The sequence below is a fragment of the Panthera onca genome, chromosome B1 (genome assembly GCF_046562875.1).
Source record: "Panthera onca isolate mPanOnc1 chromosome B1, mPanOnc1 haplotype 2, whole genome shotgun sequence".
Classification (NCBI taxonomy): Eukaryota; Metazoa; Chordata; class Mammalia; order Carnivora; family Felidae; genus Panthera; species Panthera onca.
In genome coordinates this window covers 125,900,957-125,928,824 of record NC_138342.1, presented here as the reverse complement: position 1 = coordinate 125,928,824, position 27,868 = coordinate 125,900,957, and the positions used below count along the sequence as shown (strand labels likewise).

General features: G+C 37.7%; 1 protein-coding gene across 4 annotated transcripts in view; it reads left to right on the top strand.

Moving 5' to 3' along the window:
• Positions 1–27,868, top strand: part of NR3C2 (nuclear receptor subfamily 3 group C member 2) — a 351,426-nt gene that overhangs the window by 236,066 nt on the left and 87,492 nt on the right. For all 4 annotated transcript variants that reach the window (XM_078445709.2, XM_078445710.2, XM_060655652.3 and 1 more), the window contains exon 4: positions 10,502–10,618. In XM_078445709.2, coding sequence (XP_078301835.1) covers positions 10,502–10,618 — 117 coding nt within the window. The remainder of the gene's footprint in view (positions 1–10,501; positions 10,619–27,868) is intronic.

Below are 27,868 nucleotides of genomic sequence, written 5' to 3'. Positions count from 1 at the left end.
TTGCTGATGTATTTAATTAAGAGTTGACTGTGTTTGTTTTTTGGATTTTCAAAATTCTATATTTATTTATTTATTTATTTATTTAAGACCAAGCTAACCAAAAAAATGATGGGTAACATCACTATCACCATTTGTGGGTTTTTTTGGTTTTTTGGTTTTTACCTTCGGCCTGGCTTTGTGCGTCTTGTTTTGTGTATATTAATTGAATCCATCTGACAGCCTACAAAGCAGGTGTTACTGTGTTCACATCATAGATCAGGAAACTGAAGCTCAGAACAGGCTAAGCAAAGTGGCCAAGAATCTCACAGTTCCCTATTGACTGAGGTAGGGTTGGAAGCCAGGTGTGTCTGGATACAAAGCTGTGCCCTTCTCACTGTGTCTCCTTCCCCCGCCCCGCCTTCCATGTTTCCACTCTTTCCTTTCTAGCATTATTGATGCTTTAAGGCAAGACCCATATGTCACCCAATCTGTATTTTCTCATTTGGGACCAGCCCAAGTACAACAAAAACTTGGTTTTTGATTTCAAAGTAATTGAAAATTTTACATGACAATTTTTTTTGAGTTCAGTAACTTTTAAAATAATGAAATTAAGTTTTAGGTACTCACTGAATTATTCTATAGTTAAAAGCAATACCATAGTTGAAAACAACAGGGGGAAGATGACACTTTTGATTTTTTTAATTTTTGAACTCAAACTTTGTTTTTTAAAGTCCATAGGCATTTTCCCTTTGATTTTTGTATTTCTGGTTACTCTGTAAACCCGTGAATTTATATTACATATGTACTAACTAAACTTCCTGGTACTCCCTTCAGATTTACTGTAACCTTGGCAGCTTTCTGTTTGCTAGAATTACTGTCTTTTCTCCAAAAAGCTTTCACTTCCTCAGGCAGGAGGTACGTTGAACTAGTACACACAGATGGATGAGTGACTAAAGTTCCCTGAGCCCTACTGAACAGATTTTCATTCTTAAAACAAGATGCTTTCAGATGCAGATGGCTCTGTAATGGCTACAGTTACAGGCAACCTAAGGAATTTCAGTGGCGCATAAAGCGGGTCTCCTAGGGGGGAGAATTACTTAGGACCTAGGACACCAAGAAGGCACACTCATCCCCTGTGGGATTCTGACCCTGGTTTAAGTTTTGCCTTTCACAGAACTCTCTGCTGCTTCCTTGCAAATCCTCAGAGCTCTTTTTCTCAATTGGGGTGTGTGTGTGTGTGTGTGTGTGTGTGTGTGTGTGTGTGTGTGTGTGTGTGTGTGTGTAGGAGAGTCTGAAAGGTATGATGCTGGAGATAAGGCAGAAAAGATTTATATGCATCTGACTTTTGTAAGCCAATTACCTAGGAGCCAATAAGGCCTTCTGTGAACATTCATTACTGTGGGTTTGTCTGCATATACAACACACTATATGAACGTGTACATTCTGTATGTTGTACATGATTTAATTTATCAGAATGATTGCATTCGTTCATTGATCCTTTTATTCAGTAGCAACGATGGGCCAGGTAGTATGCTGTTTGTGCTGTATCTCTACTTTCTCCATTAGCTGGTAGGCTATTTCTTCACAGAGCCTAGTAGAGTGCCATAGATGGATGCTCAGAAATTTTGTACAAAAGTTTTATTTTAAAGAACTATTTTTCTGAATCTTCAAATCCTATCCCATTTACTTGAACCTTCTATTTCCCTCCATGTTGTGGAAATGTACCTTTTCTTCGGAGAATCCATTACAGTGCTTGCTACCAACTAGCCAGATGGAACGTTCTCAAAATTTTTATGAGGAAAAGTAATCTATTTGAAAATGGTAGGACATTTGCACTTCCCATGTAAGTTTTAATTGATTTCCTTTCCTTTTTTTTTTTTTTTTTCCAGTACAAATTCTTGAGTACATGTGCATATGAGTATACTACCATTGATAAAATAGGCCGTGGGTGTTTGGACTTGGGGGTGGTCACTGGAATACATTATTTATTAAAATAGTCCATAGATGCTTCTTTTCTTCTAAAAGGAAATGTAGTACACACTAGTATCTTCTCATTAACATTTTGAAAAGTTCAGCTATTTATGGAAAGGGCCCTCAACATTATTAAAGTTAATTTGTCCCATAAAAAATAATGTAAATCTAACACTTCAGAGAAGAACTAATACAGAGGCTGCATTTTATGTTCTGGTTTCCCCTTCATGGAGGTAGTCCTCAGTGGTGTTCCCCATCTGTTTCCATCTCTTTGCCTTCTGGGCACAAGGTAGGATTCCATTTCATGCCTCCTTTGTGGTTGAGTGCGATCATTGTACTAAATCTGAGCAATGAATAGTGAGTTGCCCTTTTTGGGCTGGAGCATTATATTTCCTAAGTCATATTCTACATCCTCTATAGCATAAGACTCACAATATTCACTATGATGACTCCTCCCAAAGTGAGAAGACATGGGGCCCAAAGTGAGAAGACATGGAACAGAATATCCAGCCTATCTGCTCTTGACTAATTCATTAATATCTTTACAAAAAAAGGTACATTTCCATAACATGGAGGGAAATAGAAGCTTAAAGTAAACGGGATATGATTTAAAGATCCAGAAAAATAGTTCTTTAAAATAAAACCAACTTTTTGTCTTTGTTGATTTTTTTTCTATTGCTTGTCCTTGCCATTGATTTCTATACTATATTGCATTCATTCTATTTTGCTTTGGGTTTAGTTTTTATTCTAGCATCTTAAGGTAGAATTCTAGATCATCAATTTTAAATATTTTTTTTTCTAATATAAGGATATAAAGCTAAAAATTCTTTTGTAAGTACTATAGCTGTATCCAACAAATTTTGATATGTTGAATTTTCATTATCATTCAGTTTGAAATACTCAGTAATTTCCATTTTGATCCCTTTTTTTGTCCCATAAATTATTTAGATGGGTGTTGCTTAATTTTCACATATGTGGGGCTTTTTTAGATATTTTGTTATTGATTTCTAATTTAGTTCCTTTGTGGTCAGAAAACATACTATGCATGATTTTAATCCTTTTAGAAGTTGACACTGTTTCATAGCTCAGCATTGCGCAATCTCACCAAATGTTCTATGAGCACTTGAAAAGGACACATGTTCTGTGTAATTGTGTGACTAAATGTTAATCAGGTCAGGTGTTTGATAATATTGTTCAAATCTTCTATATTGTTACTGTTTCTCTAGATAGTGGTTCTGAGAAATTGTTACTGAGAGATGGGTTCTTAAATCTCCAACTGTGATTTTGGATTTATCTTTTCTCTTTTTTTAGTTATGTCAATTTTTGCTTGATTTATTTTGCAACTCTGCTCTTAGGTGCATTTTATATTTAGGATTGTTATCTGCCCGTTTAATCATCATGAAATGACTTTGTTTCTTTGTTGATACTCTTTGTCTTAAAGTCTACTTTGTTTGATTTTAATATAGCTACATCAGCTTTCTTATGTTAACATTTTACATTGCATGTATTTTCTCATCTTTTAACCTTCAAACTGCCTGTGCCTATATATTGAAAATGCATCTTAACACATACCTCAGTCTTCTTTTAATCCAGTCCACCATCTTTGACTTCTAATCAAAGTGTATAGACCATTTACATTTAATGTAATTATTTGCTATATTAGATTTATATTTGTTATCTTGGTGTTTGTTTCCCTTTTGTTCCCTCTGTGATTTGTTCCTTTGTTTTTCCTTTACTTTTTGGGTTAAATACTTTATAGTATGCCATTATATATCTCTGCCATCTTTTGAGCCATACTTCTTAGTGTTGTTATTCTAGTGACTGCTTCATGGCAGTCTTGCAGACATTAATATGAATTAGAATCACCTGAAGTGTTATATAAAACACAGATTTCTAGGTTCTGTTCCAGAGTTTCTGAGTTAGTAAGTCTGAAGTGGGCCTGTGAATTTAAATTTAAATTTCTGATAAGTTCTTATGTGATGTTAATGTTGCTTACCCAGGAATTACAGGATGTACTCTTAATTTATCATTGTCTACCTTGAATCAATTTCAGGTATACCATTTTAAGGATAATGTAAGAAACTTAACAGCAGTAGAATTTCATTTATATCCCTCCTTATTTGTGCTATGTTCTCAGGTATTTCTCTCATACATATTTTATAAATCCCATAATACATTTTTATTATTTTTTCTTTAAACAATCATTTGACTTTTAAAGAATTTTTAGAAAGAAAATTTCTTTTACATTTTATCATCCATAATTTCCAGTTCTTGTTTTTCTTTTTGATGCATCCCAATTTCTATCTGGTATCATTTTCTTTCATCAAAAAGAACTTTTTTTTTTCCATATCTTACAATGTAATCCTACTAGCAACAAACTCCCTTAGCTTTAATTTATACAACAATGTCTTTATTTCACCTTCATTTTGAGAAGTGTTTTCATTGGTTATTCTGAGTTGATGGTCTTTAAAGAGATGTTGTCTTGTGTCCTCAATTGCTTTGATACGAAATCATGTATTACTCTTTTCCTTGTTTCTTTTTATGTAATGTAATTTGCTTTGGCTCTGGCTGCTTATAATTATTTTTATATTTGTTTTTCAGCAACCTAACTGTATTGTGCCATAGTGCTTTTGTTTGTATTTATGTTTTAAAGGGGGCATTTGCTAAGCTTTCTAGATTTGTAAATCTTCATATAGTTTTCTGACCCATTTTCTCTCTCTTTCTGGAACTCCAACTGCACACATATTAAATTGCTTAATGCTGTCCTACAAGGTATTGGTGCCTTGTTCATTTATCCTTTAATCTTTTCTCTTTATGCTTTAGTTGGGATGATTTATATTTCTTTAATTTTAATAACCCATTTTTGTTTAATGCCCAATATGTTATTAATTTTAACCAATAAATATTTTATTTTATATACTGTATTTTTAAGTTCTTGAATGTCCATTTGTTTTTGTTTTATAGTTTCCTAACCTCTTCTGATAGTCCACAATTCTTAACTCCTGTTAATGATATTTTCTTACACAATCTGACATATCAGTTTTTAAATCCTTATTTGTTAATTCCAACCTCTGGGTCTGTTTCTACGGACTAATTTTTCTATTGACTTTGGTTCATATTTTTCTGTTTTTAAATATTGTATTCTAGACTTTCTGGAAAATCCAGATCCTGTTATATTTTTCTGAAGAGTACTGAGTTTTCTTCTAGTAGTCAATTAAATTACCCATCACCTTAAACTTGTAGAGCCTTTGCTTTAAACTTCTTTAGGATGATGTGCCTGGGTGGCTCAGTTATTTGAGCATCTGACTTTGAGCCCTGCATCGGGCTCTCTGCTGTCAGCACAAAGTCTGCTTTAGATCTTCTGTCCTGCTCTCTCTCTGCCCCTCCCTGCTGTTTTTTTTTTTTTTTTTTCTTCTTCTTTTCTCTCTCTCTCTCTCAAAAGGAAGAAAAAAAAAAAAACTTTTTTAGGATAGGTCTATTTTGGTTGTGCCTTTAACTGTAGGGTAAATGCCTCAGTCCTGGAATACAGTATTTCCTCTTAAGGCAGGGACCTTCTGGTATTTCAATGGAGAGCCTGAGTTATTTAGTGAGTCCTGATTTAGTGGGATTCAGACTTTTTGTGGTGGGCAGAAGCTGAAATCATCTGCTCAGCCCTTTCAACTTTCAATTCTTTCACCCCTTGACTCTTTGGAGTTTCATGTTCAGTTTAGGGATCAGCCAAAAATTTGAGGAGAGTTAATATGTACATTTTATCTCCCTCTACCCCCCCCCCCCCACCCCTCCATGATACTCGTCTTTCCAGAATGACTTCCTTCAACTTCTGGCTGCTCTGGCAGTCCCCAAATCTGTTCTCTGCCTTCTCAAGCCATTAAGACTGAGGATTTTGCTTAATTTCTGTCTACCCTGCACTGAGTAGAACGCAAGGCTCTCAAGGAAAAAGCCATTCAGAGGTGAATATTGTTTATGGTGATACTCTTTTTTTCAAGAATCCATTTTCTTCCAGTTTCTGCCTGCTTTTGGTTGCTCCCCATTGCCTTTAAATCTTTCTTTCTCTTCTTTCATGGACAGTTTATAAGTGTTATTTGTAGGAGGTTCATCTGATTCAAGCTCTTCTGCCACTACCAGAACTGGAATTCTCTCCATAATGGACATGTAATTTCAATGAGAAATCTTTGATTTTTTTCTTAACTGCAGGATTATTCCTGTTCCTTTATAGTCTGACAAAGATACAGCTACTAATTTGCTTGGAGGCCATGTCTGAGAACTTTCAAGTGGACTGTTAATAGTGTCCCCTACTTCCGTTCTGTCTATCTAGTATATCACCTTCAGATTAATGTTTCTAAAACACAGCTCTGGACTTGACATATTGTAAGCAAGATTCTTCATTGATATCCTATAACCTGCCAAATAAAATTTGAGTCCCTTAGCTTATCATCCAAAGCCTCCACTGTCTGGTCCCCAGAACTCTGGTTGTCTGCCCTATCATAGCATCATAGTAGAAAACCATTTACCTGAAAGAGCCTGGGACGTGACTTGCTGAGGATTAGCACTCTTAACACTAGGAGAACACAGTGTTTATTTTTTTAATTTTTTTTTTTTTTAACGTTTATTTATTTTGGAGACAGAGAGAGACAGAGCATGAACGGGGGAGGGTCACAAAGAGAGGGAGACACAGAATCTGAAACAGGCTCCAGGCTCTGAGCTGTCAGCACAGAGCCCGACGCAGGGCTCGAACCCACCGACCGCGAGATCATGACCTGAGCCGAAGTCGGACGTTTAACCGACCGAGCCACCCAGGCGCCCGAGAACACAGTGTTTAAATAGGACATGATTAAAAGTTTTGTAAATCTTCTAGATGCATTCTGTTGTTTTCATTGTGGGTTTTGTTGTTGTTGTTGTTGTTGTTGTTGTTGTTGTTACTACTTTTATGATTTAATATAGATTCAGGGATGGGACACACATTACATATTTGTGTAGCTACAGTTTAAATCTTTAATGTTTGCACAACTAAAAATATAAATGGCAGGGAATTATCTGAAAACCCTTAAGACATTCCTGCAGCAGTCCCTTACATTGCTCTCATCCTATTTTTGGAAGATGAATTGGTGGCGGTGACCACACTGGTTGGTAGAAACCAAATACACAATTTCAAATATTACTGCAGGAAGGAAATTATCCTGCAGCTATTAATGTAACATGTATTTTTAAGGTGTGTTCACTTTTTTTGAATTCTTATAGAAATATCCCAGCTCAGCACAGAGCCTGCTTGAGATTCTCTCTGCCCCTTCCTCCCGCATGCCTTCTCTCTCTCTTTCTCTCTCTCTCCCTATTTCTCTCAAAATAAATAAGTAAACTTAAAAAAAAGAAATATCCCAGCTTTTGGAAGTTTCTGTTTTTGAACACCCAAAGAACAAAGTCTTCTAGTGTGTACGTAAGTCAGTGGTGGTCATTTTTCATGCATTTTCGTATGCCTACAATCTCAGAGACTTAGTCACAGTTTATTGCACATTCACGGAAACGGAAAGAACCTTAGATTACCCCAACTCCTTATGCAAAATTTTGGCAGCCTTCCACACATAGTGGGTTCCCAATGAATACTTGCTGAATTAAAACCAATTAGGGGGCACCTGTATGGCTCAATCATTTAAGCAACTGACTTTGGCTCAGGTCATGATCTCATGGTTCATGAGTTCGAGCCCTTCAATCGGGCTCTGTGCTCACAGCTTAGAACCTGCTTCAGATCTTCTGTCTCCCAGTTGCTCTTGTTCTCTCTCTCTCTCTCTCTCTCTCTCTCTCTCTCTCTCAGAAATAAATAAACATTGAAGAAAACAATTAAAATTACATTTAGTTTTCTCTTTGGACTTTAAAGTTCAATAGGAGTTACAGATAAAATCTGTGGTTTTGTGTTCAAGTTCACACCATGCAAAAGGCAACACAACTACATGGTGCTGGTTTCCAGTGAAAATAGTGGCTGATAAAGTAGAATACTCCTCATTCAAATAATGTTACTTTGCTTATTGGTTCCAAAGAGTACTTTTAGCATCCTGTTGGACCACCAGTAAGTTATATTGCAAGTTGATGTTTGAAAAAGGCTTCTGGCCTTAAGGCACACGGATACTGTCAGCTTTCCTGAATTCTTCCAATTTCACCATTTGGGGAAGCCACTTTACCAGCGCTAGCATGAATTTTTTATTTTGAGTAAATAGCAATAATAATAATTTCCTTCTGTACCGTAGGGTTGTTACAGGGCTTAAATAAGATAGTGCTATAATAGGGCCTTAAACTTTTATTTTAAAAGTGGTAACCAGTTACCTAATAATGCATGGCATCACAAAATGTTATATGAATCAGGTATTGTCTTTACCAATGGGTATTGATTGCCTTTGTGTAATCATCTATACCTACTTACACTCCCTAAGAGTCTTCATTTTTTAAAAAAGCCGTTAGATTATTACAATGGTAGATTTCCATTTCTTTACTTTGATAGATTTCCCTATTCTAGTACTGTTTATTGTTATTATTACTAAGATTTACCATAATGTTACCGAGAATGTGCTCTAGATTAAATTATTTTAATTACATTAAGCAACACATATTATTTTTATTGAGTATTTACTGTAATTTACTTAGTCTCAACCAAGGGAGCAGGAGAGTCCTAGTCTGAAGGGAGTGCTTTAGAGCTTGTTCACTGCTTTACAGTAATCAGTGAAACCCCTTCTTTCCTTTATCTGCATGTTTTCAATGGCCCATGACTCAGTCCTCGGACCTCTTCACTTTTCAGTCTGTGCTCACTCTATGATCTCATCCAGTCTCATGGCTTAAAATAATGACCACAAGCTGACTACATCTCCAGCCCAGACCTCTCCCTGACACAGACCTGTGCATCTAACTGTCAACTTGACATATCCACTTAGATCCCTCTCAGGCATCTCAAACTTAACACATCCAAAACTGAACTGGGGAAGTTTCACATAAACCACATGCCCTTAAATGGCAGTTCCATTTTTCCTAAGGGTTCAGTCCAAGAATCTTAATTTCTCTGACTCCTGTTTCTCTCTGGTCTATGAGCAGATGCTAACAGTTCTGCCTCTAAGATGCATCTAGATTCTGACCACTTCTCACCACTGTCACTGCTACCACACTGACCAGAACCACCATCATCTCTCCCCTGGATTGTGGTGATAGCCTCCTACCCCGGATCTCCCTGCATCTGTTGAGTCAGTTGTCAGCATAGCAGCCAGAGTGATCCTGCTAAGTGTAAATCACATCAAGTCATTTCTCTGCTCGAACCTTTCTGTTACACTCAGAGTAAAAAAGTCCAAGTCTTAAATATGGTCTTTACTATGGCCTCATGTGATCTGACTCCCATTAGCTCTTTTTCCTTACCTCTTACTTTCTACTCATGCTTTCTACTCTTTCACACTTGGCTGTACCTTAAACATGCCAAGTATCCTCCCCAACCCTACCCTTCCCTCATTCGCTTTTCCCTCTGCCTAGTGTATTTTCTCCCCAAGATGTCCACACAGCACCTTTATTTCCTTCAGACTTTTATTTAAAGCATCATTGAGTAAGGTCTTCCCTACTCTTTTTAAAATATCAATATCCTCCCACATCCTCCCACATCCTCCCACATCTCCACATCTCCACCATGTTATATGCCCCTTCTCTTCATGTCCCCCTAGCACTTAACTGTCCAACAGTTGTATATTTTACCTAATTACCTTGTCTGTTGACTGTCTCCTCCCAATTGAATGAAAGTTAATGATAGCAGGGACTTCTGACTGCCTTTCTCATTGCTAGATCCTCAGTGTTGTTTTTTTTTTTTTATTTAAGTAATCTCTACACCCAAGATGGGACTCAAACTCACAAACTCAAGAGTTGCATGATCTTCTGACTGAGCCAGCCAGGCACCCCTCTCCTCAGTGTTTCTAATAGTGCCTGGTACTTATTTTTGAAATTAATAAATGAATAATAGAACTAGGCTACAATTTTACATTTTGCCAGCAGATGCCTCTCGCTAAGCATATTCCCACATCTGAATGTTTGAAGTTACAGTTTGGTCCACAGTATGAAATAGTTAAACATTTGCAGTTGTATAATTTAAAAGTCTTCCCACTGAAATCACACGTGTAAATGGTGGGCAGGCATAGCTTAAACAACTGCAAGAGAGCCTTCGAATAATTCACTTTGCTGCTGCTGTGATATCTGAATGAAAGTTGCACCATTGCCCATGAGGGCTTGTGCAGCTATCAAAAATTTCAGAGAGAGGGAACGTGGCTGTATGTATATGAGAGTTGGAAATGAATGTAGTATTAATCTTATCTGTAATATAAAGTCTATTATGTTATGTTATTTTAAAGTGACTCTGTTATGTCTGTGTTAGGTTAAAGTGAGCATTCCTATGCCTGTATTATCTGTAAATCATATTTCTCATCTATTTTTTAAAAGAAATTTCAAGGCAGGAAAGATGAAGTTTCATATTCTGATTATACATATTAGTGCTTTATATTAGTGTAGTAGTCTTTGTTTTAACAATTTTTTTTTTATTCAGGGCAACACAACTATTTATGTGCTGGAAGAAATGACTGTATCATTGATAAGATTCGACGAAAGAATTGTCCTGCCTGCAGACTTCAGAAATGTCTTCAAGCTGGAATGAATTTAGGAGGTAAGTCTTGTGTTTTTAGTTAAATAAAAATTAAGATGGAAGCTCTGTATACTCCCAAAATTTAAGATGAAGCTAACATGGAGCAAAGATTTCTAAAAATCTTAACAAGTTCTATACTCATGCTAAAACATTTTAGTATTTCTTTCTTAGCAGCAGTTAAAAAAAAGTATGTTATGTGGCTGTAGTCCTAGTGAAGTTTTCAACCCTGAGTTTGTGAAGGTTTCAAAAACTGGGAACATAACCAAAACCAACACAAAAATGAATGACTTTTTATATAAAACCATAACTAACAGTTTTTATTACAATGTCTGTTTAGAAATAAGCCCTATATGTGATAACATTAATCAGATATGAATACATTTCTAACTCTAAGAATAAATGTAATAAAGGAAGACCTGTATTTAAAGAAAAACAAAAACAAAAGAAACTTTGAAATACCACATGAACCTGCCAAAAGGGGGGTAGGATGGGTGGTGGGGATGGTAAAAGACTTGAACCGAACACAAAAGTATACAGTGCCCATGAATGGGAAGGTCCAGTGTGCTAAAGGTATCAGTTTTCCCTGAATTAATTTATGCATGTAACACAGTCCTAACTAAATTACCAATTGGTGATTCTAAGTTCTTAAACAACAAGCAACAAAATTCTGAAAAAGATAAATAGTAAGGGCAACTAGCTCTACCAAATAATAAAGCATATGATACAGCTATAGTCATTAAAATGGTCTGTTTGTTTACTGATTGTAAGATCAACAGAAAGTCAAGAAAAAAATTAACATGAGATTTTTGTATATAGTAAATTTGGCATTCCACATCAGTGGTAAAAGGATCAATTATTCACCAGAAATTATTGTGACAACTGGGAAGCAATCTGGGAAACAAGAAAGTTGAATCCAAACTCAAAATCTCCACCCAAATAAATCGTAGTCTTTCAAAGTTTTAAACTTGGAAATATAACCATAGAAGTACTAAAGGAAAACATGGATATTTCTTTAATACTCTTCAAGTGGAGAAGACCTTTCTAAGTATAAAACTCAGAAGCTATTAAAAGAATTGAGGAAATCAACACTATTTACAAATCAAATATTGCTTCAAAGGCAAATAATAAATAAGAAGCTGGGAAAAAGTACTTGCGACTTACAGACAAAGGGTTTATTTCTTCATAAAAAGCTCCTGCAATTTCATAAGAAAAAGAAAGTTCCTATAAAAAATGAGATTGAACAGAACAAGAATATGAACAGAACACTTATAGACAAAAGAAATACAACTGGTACTTGAAACACATGAAAAGAGTCTCAGTCTAACCATAATAAGAGAAATGCAAATTTAAGATATTTTTTACAAATGTCAAAAATAAAACATGTTTATGATATATTGTTTGATGATATAGAAATAAAGTAAAATTCAGTGGTGATCTTATGCATTTGAGATGGAAATAAGGTGATACAGCCCCTATGGAGAGGAATTTAGCTATTTCAGTAAAATGGTAAACATTTGACTCAATAACTCCACTTTTAGGAATTTATCCTAAGTATATTTTTGCAGGTAAGACATGATAAATTCATAAAATAGTCATTATAACATTGTTGACCATCAGAAATACATTATTCATGTGGTCAAGATTGATTAAATAAATTACAGATACTCTTCAGACATTAATAAGAATAAAGGAAGCTCTATATGGATTGATCTCCAAAATATTGTTTAGTGAAAAAAATCAGGTTGCAAAATAGATGTTTTGTCTACTACTAGTGGTATATCCGTTTCGGAAAAAGAATATATATTGTATCGAACATTTCTGGAATAGTATACAAGAAACAAGAAACTGGTCATGTCTCAGTAGAAAGGATTGGGTAGCTGAGAGACAAGGATAGGAAGGAGAATTACTGTCATTGTATTCTCTTCCATGGCTTTGTATTTTGTATTCTGTTTAATGCATGTGTTATGTACACATGTTGCCTAATTAAAAGAAATAAAGTAATTTGAAAAAGAAATCAAATGAGACTTCATCCTTCTTTGCTTTGATAAATGAACCAATAGGCTGCTAGTCGGGACTGGTGAGTAAAATGGCAGGATGGAGAGCAGAGAGACTTTTAGAAATCCAGAGGGGTATGGACCGTGGCCAGCTGAGACTGTTCATGTCAGACTGTGGCCTGAATATGTGACACAGTAGCTCAGCCAGAGAGGCTCTTGCTGGTTAAGAGGATGGGCTCTGGAGCCAGACTGCCTGGGTGGGAATCCAGCTACTTCTTGACCATGTAACCTCAAGGGAGCTACCACCTTTTCTGTGCCCATGTTTCCTTATCTTCAACTTGTAGTGATCAGCATGTCTGCCTCATGGACTGTGATGAGGATTGAATGAGTCAGTGTGCAAAGAAAAGAAAGCACTCAGTGCATGTTCAGTGGGTGGAGGTAATGCTCATTGTGATTTCCATAGCGCCTTCACACATGATCCAAATGATATTACTGCCCCATGTTTTGGTGATGGTGAACCTCAGGTGCCCAGAGAGGCTAAGTGACTTGCCCAGACATGTCACAGCCAGTAAAATGGTCTTATATCTCTAGACTTGTGGTCTGGTGTTTCTAGTAACCACACTGTTCCCTTTTTCTGTTATCTGAATCAGTGCAAATGTGGCGCAAAAGATCACCTTCTTAAGCATGTGAGTGAGAATCAGGAGAAATGAATCATTTAAAATCTAGATGGCACAAGGGTACAGCCATTGGTTATAAAATAAACTGAATCAATTTTGTAAAAATCCAACATCTGAATCTAAATATACATACACACAACTGAAGTATCTTTTAAAGTGTCTATATGTAAATTTTATATAACTTACAAATATTTACAAATATTGTAAAACTTTACTATGTAAATATTACTATAAATATTATATAACCCATTCTATAAAATATAAGTACTATTAGTTACTATAACAAAATAACCATATCTATAATTCCCTACCTCATAGTGTATTGTTAAGAATGAACTGAGCCTGTTTATAACCTTTAAAACAGGGTTTCTCCCCATGGGGGAGGGGAAGGAAAAAAAAAAGGTTAGAGTGGAAGAGAGCCAAAGCATAAGAGACTCTTAAAAACTGAGAACAAACTGAGGGTTGATGGGGGGTGGGAGGGAGGGGAGGGTGGGTGATGGGTATTGAGGAGGGCACCTTTTGGGATGAGCACTGGGTGTTGCATGGAAACCAATTTGACAATAAACTTCATATATTGAAAAAATAAATAAATAAAACAGGGTTTCTCAACCTCTGCACTGTTGACATTTTGGGCCAGGTAGTTCATAATAAGGAACCATCCTATGCATTGGTATATCGGCATCCCTGGTCTGTACCTACCAAATGCTGATAGCAACCTCTTCTCCCCAAGTTGTGATAACCAAAAATGTTTCCAGGCTTCACTAAATGTACCCTGGGTGGCATTAAAACCCACTGGTTTAGCTATAATAATAAATAATTGTAAGCACTATTCAGTTGTGAGATATTTTCTGCTAGAATGTGAATTCCATCAGGGGAAGAATTTTTGTCTATTTTGTTCATTGCCTTTTCCCCAGTAACTAGAACGGTGCCTGGCACAAAGTAGGTGTTCAGTAACCATTTATTGAATTAATTAATTGAATGAATGATTAACTGGCATTTTTGAAGGCTTCTGTGTTCTCAGCATTTTGCTAAGACTTTATATGTGTCATCCTTTTTCAACCTCGGTTAACATATGTGATACATACTTTTAATCTGTCCATTTTGGAAGTGAGTTCATGGAGGTACAGAGAGGTTAAAGGAGTGGCTTAAGGCCACAGGGCCAGGGGATGGCAGAGCCAGAACTCAAATCTCTGTCCCTGGCACCAAAGCCTGTACCCAGTGTCACTCTGCTGTATGACCTAGGTCCACTATTTGTAGATTGGCATTTTTATTTATTTTTTTATTATTTTTTTAATGTTTGTTTGTTTTTGAGAGAGACAGAGCGTGAGGGGTGGGGAGGGGCAGAGAGAGAGGGAGACACAGAATCTGAAATAGGCTTCATGCTCTGAGTTGTCAGCACAGAGCCCGACGCGGGGCTTGAACCCACAAACTGTGAGATCATGACCTGAGCCAAAGTCAGACACTTAACTGACTGAGCCACCCAGGAGCCCCTGTAGATTGGCATTTTTAAAATAGCCCAGATTATCTATTAATGGCAGCAGCACCCTGCTTTTTTATTTGTGTCTGTAATGATCTGTAAGTGAGGTTTGACACAGTACCGAATATAGAATTCACATAGTTTGTTGTTGGTTTCTGTGTATGAGGCATAGGTTTTGTGAGTTTTGGTAAAACATTTTACTAGAGAGAAAGCATATTTTGAATCTCGAGGTCATTGCAAGTAGTGAGTCAAAAATGGGCAGAGTAGGAAATAATATTTATGAAAAATACTCTTTTCTTCAGATTCGAGTTACAACTTAACCATTTCTGGATCAGAGATTAAATCCTTAACTTTTATTAAGTGTCGAGTTGCAGTGACCTACATTGTAATCTTTCTTTTTCTTTTATAATTTATTTTGAAGCCTTGCTTTTAGTTTCAATTTGGGCAATAGGAAATGTGAGCAATTTTATCATCTTCAAAAAGGATAATGTAAAGTTTAACCTTTTAATGTGAAGCAATCTTAAAAATGTGAGTGAAGTGAAACCTTTTTATACATGTTCCAATCTCACCCGTTGTCCTAATGAAGGAGGACTGTGCAGTTTCCTTTGATCCACCCTTCTTCCCCGCTACCTCTCTTGGGGGATAAGGCAGCTGCCAACCCAGTGTACTATTTGGCCGGCATTTTCTGTCGGTGAGTGGTCATCACTCTGGGAACAAAATTAGCCTTCCCCTTCTGAAGACTTCAGGAATCCAAAATACTTGACAACGTTTTTTTTCCTAGCTTATCATCTGGTTAGTGTATAATCCTAACTGTGTCCCCACACTAGCATCTACCTTAGAAAGTGGGAGGAAGGAAGAACAAGTCGATTTTTATGTCTCGGAAGTTAAAGCCAGAAAATGTGCCTCTTCCCTTTTCTCTAGATCCGCTCCCTCCTTCCTACCACAAGTACCATTCCTTTTCTTTAAAATCCTGCTGCGCTTTAGGCTGCATGCAAAGGAAAATATAGCAGAAGATGTGAGAATGTCAACAGAGAAATTGAAAGGAAAATAACAGCTTTTCTGGCCCCAAGCTGGGCCTGCCATGCTTGCTCTAGCCCCTATCAGTAGATCTAAAAAAGTCTTGGTTCCATATGCATGAGAATTTATTGCTTTACATAGCTTTCTCCAAAGAATTAATCACTTTTACATGCCAGTGTTCTGATGAGGATGATCTATATACATGTCTTTTAGAGCTTCTCCTAAAATGCATAAAACATCATTAAAGCCAAGTGGCCCTCAGACCAAGAATAAGTTTTGAGGAGCACTTCACTCACTTGACTGCACTCTGGCCATGGCATATAGAGGAGATCTTCAAGATTTTTCTATTCCAGTCCTCCCATGTACAGAAGAGGAACTTGGAATCTAAGATCATATCATCAGAGACTTAAAAAATGCAACGTAAGAATTCTAATTCCGTTGTCTTCCCTCTTTTCCAGAACACACCCCTCTCTTATTTCATTTCTCATCAAATAGGCTAAGTCCCCTTTCACTTTCCTTTAATGAAGCCTCTAAAACATTAAAATCTTGCTTCCTGTAGCTTTAGAAATGTAGACTTTACAAACCACAGGGCATTTCTAATCTGGGTTCCAATTTACTTCCAGCGCCTATCTGCAGCTTTCCTCAATGCCAGCAAAATCACTCTCACTGGGTTTAGCCAGAGCCTTCCTTTAAAGGGTGGCCGTATCAGGCAGGGCTACCTCTTCCTCCTGGAATGGACCATGTCATGTCATGTGAGAAGAGAGGGATGTCAGACACAGGAAGCAGTAGCAACAGTAGACATGATGGTTGCTTTCTGGAGACAGAGAGGAGGCAGCTCAGTGAAAAAGGAAGGGAAGCAAGATGCTGATACTAGCAGTGTTCAAAGATACACTCTCGTATATTACTGATGAGGATGGAACCAAAGAGAGGAAAATCTGTAAATTAAAATTCATCCACATAATGCAATATTAATCAGCCAATAAAATTACGGCGATGAAAATCCAGAGCAACATAGAAACTTTCTAAAAAAAGTAATAATGAAAAATTAGCATGCAAAATTATTAAAATTTTACTTACTCTATGATTCTAGCTATATAGGAAAAGACTTGGAGGAGTCAAGAGACTGAGGAAGAAATGTTCAAGTAGGTTGTGTCTTGTTTTTAATAATATGAACGTTTTATAATAAAACTTTAAAAATAGAGTTCACAATTTTGAACTAAAAAGAAGGGAAACATAAGAATAATACTGCTACTGGGCAGAAGAAGTAAGAATTCTACAGATAACCAAAGGAGTTTTCCCTGAACAGAAAGGAGGAAAAGGTGGAAGGAGACTAGAGACATCAGTAAATCAGTCTCCTGCTGTGAAATGCTGGGAGAACTGAAATGGAGAAGTGGGTGAAAAACAAAAGACCCAAAGATCCTAGAGTGACAGAATCATAACTGATTCTCCAAGAAAAGGGATCTTTTCTACTTGAGGTAAATTGGCTTTACCTGCCAGCAACTTTTGGTCACCTGCAAAACTCACACGCGGTGTGGGTCTGGTGAGAGAAGTTATAGGATCAACGCCAGTGAAGAGGAGGTTTAATATCTGAAATCCAATAAGGAAAACAATTTTTATATCTTTAAGGGTCTCCTGAGGCAGGATATGCAGTAGTCTGTATAAGTTTAGAAAGCCCAAGTGTACTGAGTTTTATGAAGAAATACCATTGCTTGGATTTTTTTTTTCTTTCCAATTCCTCTTGCTTGGAGACAATAAGAATTTCAGTGGGACTTTTGAACAGTAAAGTGCAGAGGGAAATAACACATTTTTATAAATCAATGAAAGTATGGTTTTTTTTGTTTTTTGTTTTTTTTTTTTATATATATATTGAAAGTATGGTTTTTGAATCTTCACGTATAAGTTACGCCATACTCATTTTCTTAGTAATATGACTTGAGTTAAACAACTGGTATTTTTACCTTGCAAAATTTCAAAGAGGAAAGTTCAGGATTGGTCCCAAAGCAGACACAATTTCAAGATTTACTATTTTTCTTCATTTCTGAGACTTTTTTTCTTCCAAAGTTTACCTATTATGATTATAATTTGCGATCAGTATGTGCATTTAATTTTTATTAGTTTTTTTTTTTTAAACTCTTAATTATATTGGTGTCTTATTTGGTGACAGATGACATCTTAGCAATAGAAACATTCGATTCAAAGATTCGTCCCTCCTAAGAACATACACATTTGTAGGCACATACTCATGTCTGGGTGGGCTTACCCAGGTAGGCCGCTTTTCTTGGATCTTTTAAAATATATGACCCAGAGATGTTTGGGAAGTTTTGCTTGGTATACAAAGGCCCCTTGTTACTTCCATGCATCCTTTAACTTTTTTGTTTGCAGTCTGTCCTGGTAGGTTGTCATCCCTTCTACTTAATGGGCAGCAGAGCTTAGCCTTTCTGACCTTTTGGGGCCAGGATAGCTTGTCACTGGCCCTGGTGATCTCCAGAGAACTGGCATCAGAGCCAGCCTCTCTCCTGGGCACCACCTCGGATGTACGGTCCTCTTTTGTCTGGACTCCAGCAGCCTTCCAGTTCCACACACTCAGTGCTGTTTTCTGTAATACATGATTGTTTTCTAACTTTCTGATAAATTGTGGGGAGCTTTTGTTTTTGCTTTGTTCGCAGTGCTTCCTATTGTTGCACTCTTTGAAAAGTTACTTCAGATGATAGAGGTTTATTTTTATTTTTATTTTTATTTATTTTTGAAAGAGAAGAAAGAGAGAGAGAGAGAGAGAGAGAGAGAGAGAGGGAGACACAGAATCTGAAGCCAGCTCCAGGCTCTGAGCTGTCAGCACAGAGCCCGATGCAGGGCTCAAACTCACAGACCATGAGATACGACCTGAGCCAAAGTTGGACACTTAACCAACTGAGCCACTCAGGCACCCCAGGTGATAGAGTTTTATTATAAGAATATTGATAATTTCACAATTAGCCATTGGGAAATACTGGGATGTTGCTTGGGACACATCAGGTTTCAATTTCTAGGGTTTTCTCTTAGATTTGTTTTCCTCTTTTTTTGGCTTCTTTTCAAGCAGGAAGCTCTCTCCTCCCTCTGTTGGTGTTTTTGCTTACTCATTATTTTCATTATACTTGTTTCTAGGCGCTACCTTCTGTACCCTTTAGCTTCATTGTCATCTGAGTGTCCTGGAGTCAAACTTCCAAGAGAGGGTCTGGGCTGATTGGTTGGTTAACTATCAGAATGGGGCTTCTGATTGGGTGGAATCCTCCAGAGGATATAGACACATGGCTGCCTTTGCCTCTGCTGCCCCTACCTTACCCAGGCTGGTGTGGCAGGTTGTAGATCCCTGTGCTGCAAAGTTTGATGATCTTTGACAAGAAAGATTTTGATCCCATTTTTCAGGAAGGAGCTATAAGTATAGATAGCAATCAGAGTATAATAGACTCAATGTAAACTCATTAAACAGTTACAATAACTGTTAATTGTAGAGAATCCCTTAAATCATAGTAATTTTTTCAACACCCTGATTTTTATTCACATGTTATAAGTTACCCATATATTTAAAAGTAAAACATTTGTTTTTAGCAAGCAAATTGGCAAAGGAAAACAATAACTTCATGATCTTGGAAAAAACTACTAAGGCTTTATTTTGGAGTTCAGGGCTTTTTGATATAGCTCTTCAGAAAACACACACACACACAGACACATACACACACACACACACACACACACACACAACATAAATAAAGCAAATCTTAATTTTAAAAAAATCACCAGTTAATGCGTAAGGTAGACATTTTCTTGTAAAACATCTCTATACTAAGATAGTTCTCTGTCCCTACATGCCACGCTCTGGACAAAGGAGGAGCTCTAGGATCATGGGAAGGGTAGGGAATGAGGGCTAAGGAAATATTAGGGAAGAAGATGAAACCACTTAAAATTAGGCATCATAGGTTTACCATACTCAGTCAACTTAGAAAGGGTGCTCAGTCATTCTAGCTAAAGTCCCTGTCTGTTCTCTAGGATTCGTTGCACTGTCTACCTCAAATTCTGATTTCCCACAGTGAAAATCTTGAATTCATTTACTTTTAATTAACAGGCATGTCCACTAAGGAATATAATTTAATCTTTTTCATTTGAAAACCTAGAGACTAATGATCATCTGCTTGTTGCCTTTCTGAATAAACATCTTCTTCTCCCCGTCTTCACAGTAAAATGTTACGATTGTGAAGATGGGGAGAGGAAGCTATTTATATTACAATAAAGTCCTCTGTTCTCACCTCTAGGACATACAGAAAACCATCCAGCTAACCTGCCAACAGTCTGTCAGCCTTCAGTAGTAAATATGTATGATATTTAATATCATTAGTTTCTGTTAAGATGATGATTTTTCTGGCACAGATAACTTACCCTTTAAAGGCTAACCCAATTCTGGGGTGACTGGGTGGCTCAGTCGGTTAAGCGTCCAACTTCAGCTCAGGTCATGATCTCACAGTCTGTGATTTGAGCCCCATGTCAGGCTCTGTGCTGACAGCTCAGAGCCTGGAGCCTGCTTCGGATTCTGTGTCTCCCTGTCTCTGCCCCTCCCTTGCTCATGCTCTCTTTCTGTCTCAAAAATAAATTTAAAAAAAAACCATTAAAAAAAAGAATAGTATTAGAGTAAGAATATTACAAAAAAAATAAAATAAAATAAAGGCTAACCCAATTCTAACAGATTTTTTAAAATATTTTTATTGATTTATCAAATTATACATACTTGCTACAGCGATTAATAAAGGAAACTAATAGTTCTCTGCAATATATTGAGGGAATAAAGATGGAAGAAGAGTGAAGACGTTTGCCGAGCACTTTATTTACTGATGAAAAAATAATGATTTACATTTTGGCAGGGAGGCTCTTAAAAACTGAACTAGCAGAGCTAATAAAAATGGTTTCTTCAGAATGTGCTGCTTCGTTATTTTGAAAAGAAGATCTATCAACAATAATATAAAGGCAGTTGCTGAGTTAGGTCAAAGAAGTCAGAAACTCCAAAATGTAATTGTGCTCTGTTTCTCCTTCAGTGTTTGTACAGTATTTGTTTTGAGAGGATGATAATGTGGAACATGTTTAAATAGTGAGGAAGATAAGCAGTTGCTCAGTTACCAGCTAATTATTTTTTTTATATTAAGATTAATTTAATTTGTATAGGAGGGGATCATACTGATCCAAAAGTGCATCTCTGGTGAACCCATTCGTTGATTTGTTCAGCAAATATCCATTGCACACCTCTGAAATTCCAGATGTTCCACATGATGTTGCCGATGTAGCAATGAGAAGACAGGCACTGGCCTTGTTTTCAAAGACCTAATCTTTAAGAATGAAGAGATTTATTTTGGACCCGATAAGCATTAAAAATTGCAGCAGGGTACTTAAAAAACATCCTTACCGTTGATAGCGGCCCAAATCCCTGGAGTTCTTTCTCTCTGCCTTAGAGTGGTACCCATAGCTTCTTGACCTGTATTGATCAAAGTGGTGGCACCTCAGGATGACTTCCCATGACTGTGTCCCTTGATATTTGGTTGGTTCATCTTGCCTAGTTGCTTCCCATGCGTGCTGATCCTACCAAACGGCCCTGTGGCATCTGCTAATGCTTGCATGGGACATTGTCTAGAAGGGAGCAGCTGTGCAGTGTGAACTCCTGCAGAATGACCATAGCTCCGTCCCAGTTCCAACTACAGCATCTGTCAGGAAACGGAATTCTTCACTTCCTGTTGCTCCCTCAACTCAAGCTGCGAAAATAAGCTCTTCACATTCTTGCTGAAAAATTGAACTTCACTATGAAGATTTCTGGCCACCTTAGAGGTTTCTAAGTCATTTCTGGTCTGAGGACAACTGAAGCAGCTCTGGTTGGTCTCCTCAGAACATGTGCCATGTCTCTGTCTCTTATCACTCTTGTAACGGATGCTAGGAAACGTGTGTGAAGAAAGGCTGGAACTTCGGGAGCCACTTTCTAGGAGCTCTCTCTCAGCTCCCTTCAGTTCTTGAACCACCATAGCATGTTACCATTTCCCTCAGGAACTTCAGGACTCACCTGCAGCAATGGCCTGAGAAGCCAGGAGACAAACTTGTGTGAATAATATTTTTAATGTTTTTATTCTTGAAGACCTCTCCACACAAAGTTTTCTTAATCTAGAAAGACTCAAACCAAGCCATTGCTAATTCTAAAATTAGTTCACCAGTGAAAATTCAGTTTCATCTTTATTTGGCATTTCATGATAATGACTTAGAAACATTTGCATATGTTCAGTAGCTCACTTTTTTGTTTTTAATTTTAAAGCAGACACTTAAAGCCTATAGAATAAAAACACCTTTCCATTCTGTATATACTCCTATTTTTCGATAAATTGAGTTAAGTTAGAAATTTTAAGCCAAATTCAAAAGATAATGCAAAGGAACAACAGGAAGCCCAAGAGGACTGTGTAATTAAACGATCAGTCATTCTTGGTTCTCACTGTATATCACGTTCATCTGTCAAGTCTTTGTTTTAAACCCACTCACCCGTGCCCTACTCCCAGAGACCCTCATGCAGTAAATCTGAGGGAGCACGGGCATCTTTTAAAATAGTATGCATTGTACATCAGTACACTAGAGCCAAGAACATCTGTTCTAGGGGTTACTAGAACACTGGCAGCAGTTTTCTTAGGATAAGAAAGCCCTTTCATTGTTTGTTTTTTAAATGTTTATTTCTTTATTTTTGAGAGAGAGAGAGCATGCACACGAGTGAGCTTGTGCTTCAGGGGAGGGGCAGAGAGAGAGGAGTAGTTGAGAGTCCCAAGCAGGCTCTGTACTGTCAGCCCTGTCAGTGCAGATCCTAATGTGGAGCTCAAACCCACAAGTGGGAAATTATGAACTGAGCTGAAGCCAAGAGTCAGACCCTTAACCAACTGAGCCACCCTGGCACCCGTCTTTTTTTTTTTTTTTTTTTTTTAAATGTTTATTTTTGAGAGAAAGAACATGAACAGAGGAGAGGCAGAGAGAGAGAGGGAGACACGAAATCCGAAGCAGGCTCCAGGCTCTGAGGCGTCAGCACAGAGCCCAATGTGGGGCTTGAACCCATAAACCATGATTTAAGCTTCTGAGCCACCCAGTCGCCCGCCCTCGTTTTTGTTTTTTAAAGCACCATTGTTTTATTTATTTATTTATTTCCATTTAGCATTACTTTTCTCTTTTTAAGTAAATCACTAATCAGCATTTGGAAAATATTTCTTTATCAGGAGAGGTCCCCTAAAAATGATATTTGAAGTTAATACATATTTGTATTTTCCTTGTCAACTCTAACAGCCCTGCAAAGGTCCATGTTAGCGTTTAGTCCACTGACTTTACTGGGTTGTGCATTTCTAAGCAATAACTTTTTAAATTTTACATTTAAATGCTACAAATATTTGGGGACAGAGTGTTCAGAATGCAAAGATGAAGGTAGGTTTCTTAACGTCAGAGAGGAAAAGTCTGAAACAGTGACCCTACAGCTCTCTTCTGGGGAGCCAAGAGTGAGGAAAGAGATGAGAAGGCTGAGAATAATCTCAGGAAGGAAACTGGGGGGTGAGAGAGTCCATGGAAAGGTTTGTGATTTTTTACGAGAGAAGAAGCAGATTTAGAAATGCCATTTTAGGTGTCACCTCACGTTTGTTCATTTGCTCCTACCTCATACCCTGGACATGTGTAGACATTTGCCCCCACTGAGGAGAGAGAAAAGGAGCTAGGTTATAACTCCTTTCCCCCCCCCACACACTTAGAGTGCCCCCATGCCAGCACTGTGGCTGTCCCCTCTCAAGCTGGTAGTCAGTGGGTCAGATGTTTGTGTATGTGGTGTCGTCCAAGACCTCAAGTGGGTCTGTTCTCCACACTGTTCTTCAGAGCAAAGGACATCTTGACCCCCTTCTCCATTCTTTCCCAGTAGAGATGGTTTGGTCACATCATTAAACTCTTTCCAGATAATATTAGTGGTGACATATTGTTGGCTTTCCAGTTGTTTCATGATTAAACAAAAATCCTTATCAGGCTTTAAATATTATATAAGAGATTTGATTAAAACACTCCGGAGTCTAAGACAGATTCAAAATAAAACTTAAAAGACTTAGCTGTATTTGATTTATTTACTCTAAGGTTCACTAACTGCCCCATTCCCAACAAGCTTTCATATCCAGTAGGTCAGTTTTTTTCAAAATGTTTGACTCATTTTCTTCTTTAATAAACAGAATCTGAAGCCTCCCCTTAGGTTATTTGAAATTCAAAATAAATAGGATCCCGTGACTGAACATAACGCAGCGAACACAAGGCTTGGTTTGTTTTCAACTCACATACACCCCTTTCGCCTCTACCTGCTTACCCTGCCCCTTGAAAGGTTCTGTGCCACTCCTAGGCTCTACCCTGTGTAACTAGTCCTTCCAGCTGCTCCAATGTGCCCTCCACACCGCCAGTGACTTCTCCCTCCCACAGCTCCCTCTGGTCCTGCGCTACAGAGAAGTTCCTGCCAGTCAGTCTCAGTGGTTTGAGTGACAGCACGCTTTGTCAGGCACAGCAAAGTCCTCTCATTTGCAGTAGACATAGGGGAAGGCCAAGAAAACCACCTGTATTCCTATGTGTACGCGTCTCCCATCAGTGCTATAACAAAGTACCACAAACTGAAAACAACACAAATTTGTTGCCGTATAGTTCTAGAGGTCAGAAATCCAAAATGGGTCTCACTGAGCTAAAATAATATGTCAGCAGGCTTTGTTCCTTTGTAGAGGCTCAAGGAGGAAATCCATTTCCTTGCCTTTTTCAGCTTCTAGAGTCTGCCCATATTCCTTGGCTCATGACTCTCTTCCATCTTCAAAGCCAGATTAAAGGCATCTCTCCTACCTTAATGTATGTCAATCTGTAGGGTCCCTTCTGCCCTATAAGATAACACATTCACGTGTTCTGGGCATTAGGTGGTAAATGTCTTTGGAGGACCATTATTTTGCCATCACACTATTAACAACCTATACCCATCAAAACACACTGCTGCTTTGGGATTTCTGGATTGCTTCCTGACTTGGGCCCTCTACATACTCACCCAGCTCATTCCCCTCTCCCCTTACCCCCTGGCACCACTTCTTTCCATGAAGCCACTCTGATTTCTTGCTCACAACTTTCTGGTTGTGCCTTTGTCCGCACAATTCTTAAATGGCCTACATATTCCTTCCGTATGCTAATTAGTCTCCATCACCCACCCCAGGCCTGCTTCAAACACTGCATCACCTCCACATTAAGTGCAGCCCTCACAGATCAATCTTTTACACAGTTGGAAAGAACTTTCACTCCCTTTTAGGCTGTTCCAGATATTATATATGTATGTATTTTATTAAGACTTCTTGTATAGAGTTTTTTATTACTTCCTTAGATGAAGTTAATTAGTACCTCCTCTGTGCTTCCAAAGCCCCTATTGTAGCATTTATCAGTTTTTATTATAATTATTTGTTTATAGGTATTTCATGCCAACTAGTCAAGAATTTCTTAGGAGCAAAGTTGTCCCTTTGTCTTCATATCTAGAGCACTTGGAACAAGTCGGTTAGTGTTTAATAAATGCTTACAGAATAAATGAGTGAATGAGCATGCAGTTAAACCTTGCACATACATAGCTAAGCTGACTTCAGCAAAAAATTGTAAGGTTGGTTATATAGTTATTAAAGGCACAGTAGGCTTCATTTTGTAAACAGTCCCATAACAAAGATTCCAAGGATGATATTTTAAGAAATTTCTATAAATATTGTTTTTTCCATCCCTTTACCAAGAAGGTGCCGTTTCCAAAAAAAACATATAAGTCTTGATCATAATGTTGACTTATATAGTATAATTTGGCAACTTCTTAAATGATAATATATTGCAAAAAAGTTTTTATGTATCTCTTCATTTACTGATGAGGAATTTTATGTGATTTTTGAACTTCCAAATTATGCTTATTTAACCACAGTTTTTGTCCCCAACATGAGAGAATGGCCATCTTGGGATAGCTCTTATAGCTATTAAGGTGGAAATTCTAGCCCTGGTCTGGTAATTTGTAGTGAAGTTTAAGGTCAAGAGAGGCTAGTTTGAGTTGACCTGGAGTGAAAGGGCTAGAGAAATGAGCCCCCAAAATAAATTTGAAAAGACAAAGCCAAGAGGTAATGGAAAGGAAACACAGGAGTGAGGGAAACCTGAGATGAATAGGTTAAGATGAAGATTTAGTTGAGCAGCTTAGTGAGATCCTAAATCCCAGGGATCATGAGCTACATCAGTGGAATCATGGTTTCCAGAACATTTGTAACCCAAGGTCAAAGTCAGGTATATGTACTGATTTCAGGTGAGAGAGGGACCTATCTTCCCAAGAACTTCACCAAGATTGACAGAAACAAACGCTCAGCCCATGTTTGGGTGGCCAGTTGAATAAAGCAGAAATAAGCAATGCTGTGTTCATAACCATAAACATGAAGACAGTATTCTGGCTCCGTTTCTGGGAAATAGAGAAACCTACAAGCTGAAGAAGGAGAATGTTATCAGACAGTGTCTGTGAGGCCTCCACCCATTAGGAAAATGTGTGCCTACCTAACTGAACCGCATGAAACCACACTCATGATTGAAGTAACTCTGGGCAGGTTATACCTGGAAATTCCTTCACACAGTAGTCAGGTTTAATTGCACACTTAATTTGGCTGGGCGCAGGGCTAGCATTCATGGGATGGGTAAAAGGTGCAACTTCCGAAGATGAGAAACAGGCTATAAACCTAGGGGTGTGCACCTTTTTCCCTCCAGGTGGTGTCAGCAGGATGTTGACCAAGGGGAGCAGTGCCAGCAACACAGCTGAAGGAAGATTATGCTTTGTTTCATTACAGGAACAGATATTCTTTTAATGGGTAGTTAGTAAGGAAGCCTATTGTATAAAGCCCAGCTTGAATTTTAATGTGAGAATGTTGAAGTCAGTCAGTCATTACTCATTTTTTTTATGAGTGTAATAACCTACAGGATATGCACTTGTCAGTCAGTACACACACCCTTTGGGCGTGGTAGGGCACTTGGCCATGCCTTTTAAATTGTAAACCTGATGCTGTGATTACACTAAGCTGCAGGAACTTCTCTAGTGCACCGTATGTTGTGCCCATGTTGCTCGTAAAATATGTTTGTGGTGTGGCACTGGTAATAAGACTTGGATTTCCAGAAAACTAAACGTAAGTTTTAAATGTATGGATAGGTTCCAATCCTTTACAACACCAGTGACACAAATAAGGAATTCTGTATAGAATTCACCTATCTGTAGAGAGCAGGGGAAAACCTTCAGTGCTTCATCTGAAAGGGCATGGCCAGCTCTCAGCTCCAGACATTTGTTGCCATGGGAGAAAACAGGCAGATCTTGTCAGAATTTAAGATTTCTTTTTGAGATATCAGAAATACAATTTTTTTGTGAAATATGCCACATTCTGAATGATGAAAATGAAGGGGTTTTGTTGTTGTTGTTGTTGTTGTTGTTGTTGTTGTTTTTTAATTTTACTTAGCTTACTTTCCAGTTTGTGACTTTTGCTATCAAGGAAACTAACTTTAGGAGCATCATAAATTAGCATGCTGCTTACTTCAGTTCTCATTTGCTTGTTTTTATATAGTCTAGGAATTTAATTATCTTTCTAGCTTACTGTTCCTGTTTTTATCAACTTCCGTAGCGTAGACCAGTGGTTCTCAATCAGCAGCAATTATATCCCTTGGAGGGATATTTGGCCAAGTCTGGAAATACTTTTGGTTGCCACAACTTAGAGTGAGAGTGTGCTACTGGCCTTTAGGGGAGTAAAGGGCCAGAGATCCCACTAAATTGCATAGGGCTCTACGTTGCATAGGACAGAACACAACAACAAATAGTTTTGTGGCCCCAAATGTCAATGGTGATACGATTGAGAAATCTTCATGTAGACCCTGTTTTTAATTTCTGTGTATCCCTCCTTCCCTTCTTACTTGCCTTTCTTTTAAAGCACTTTTTTCCAGATACTCTGTTTCCTCTTCCTGGAATCTCATTCAGAACCTTTAGGTTGGTAGTTCTCAATTTCAGAATGTAGAAAAAATCTACATGGGAGTTTCTAAAAAA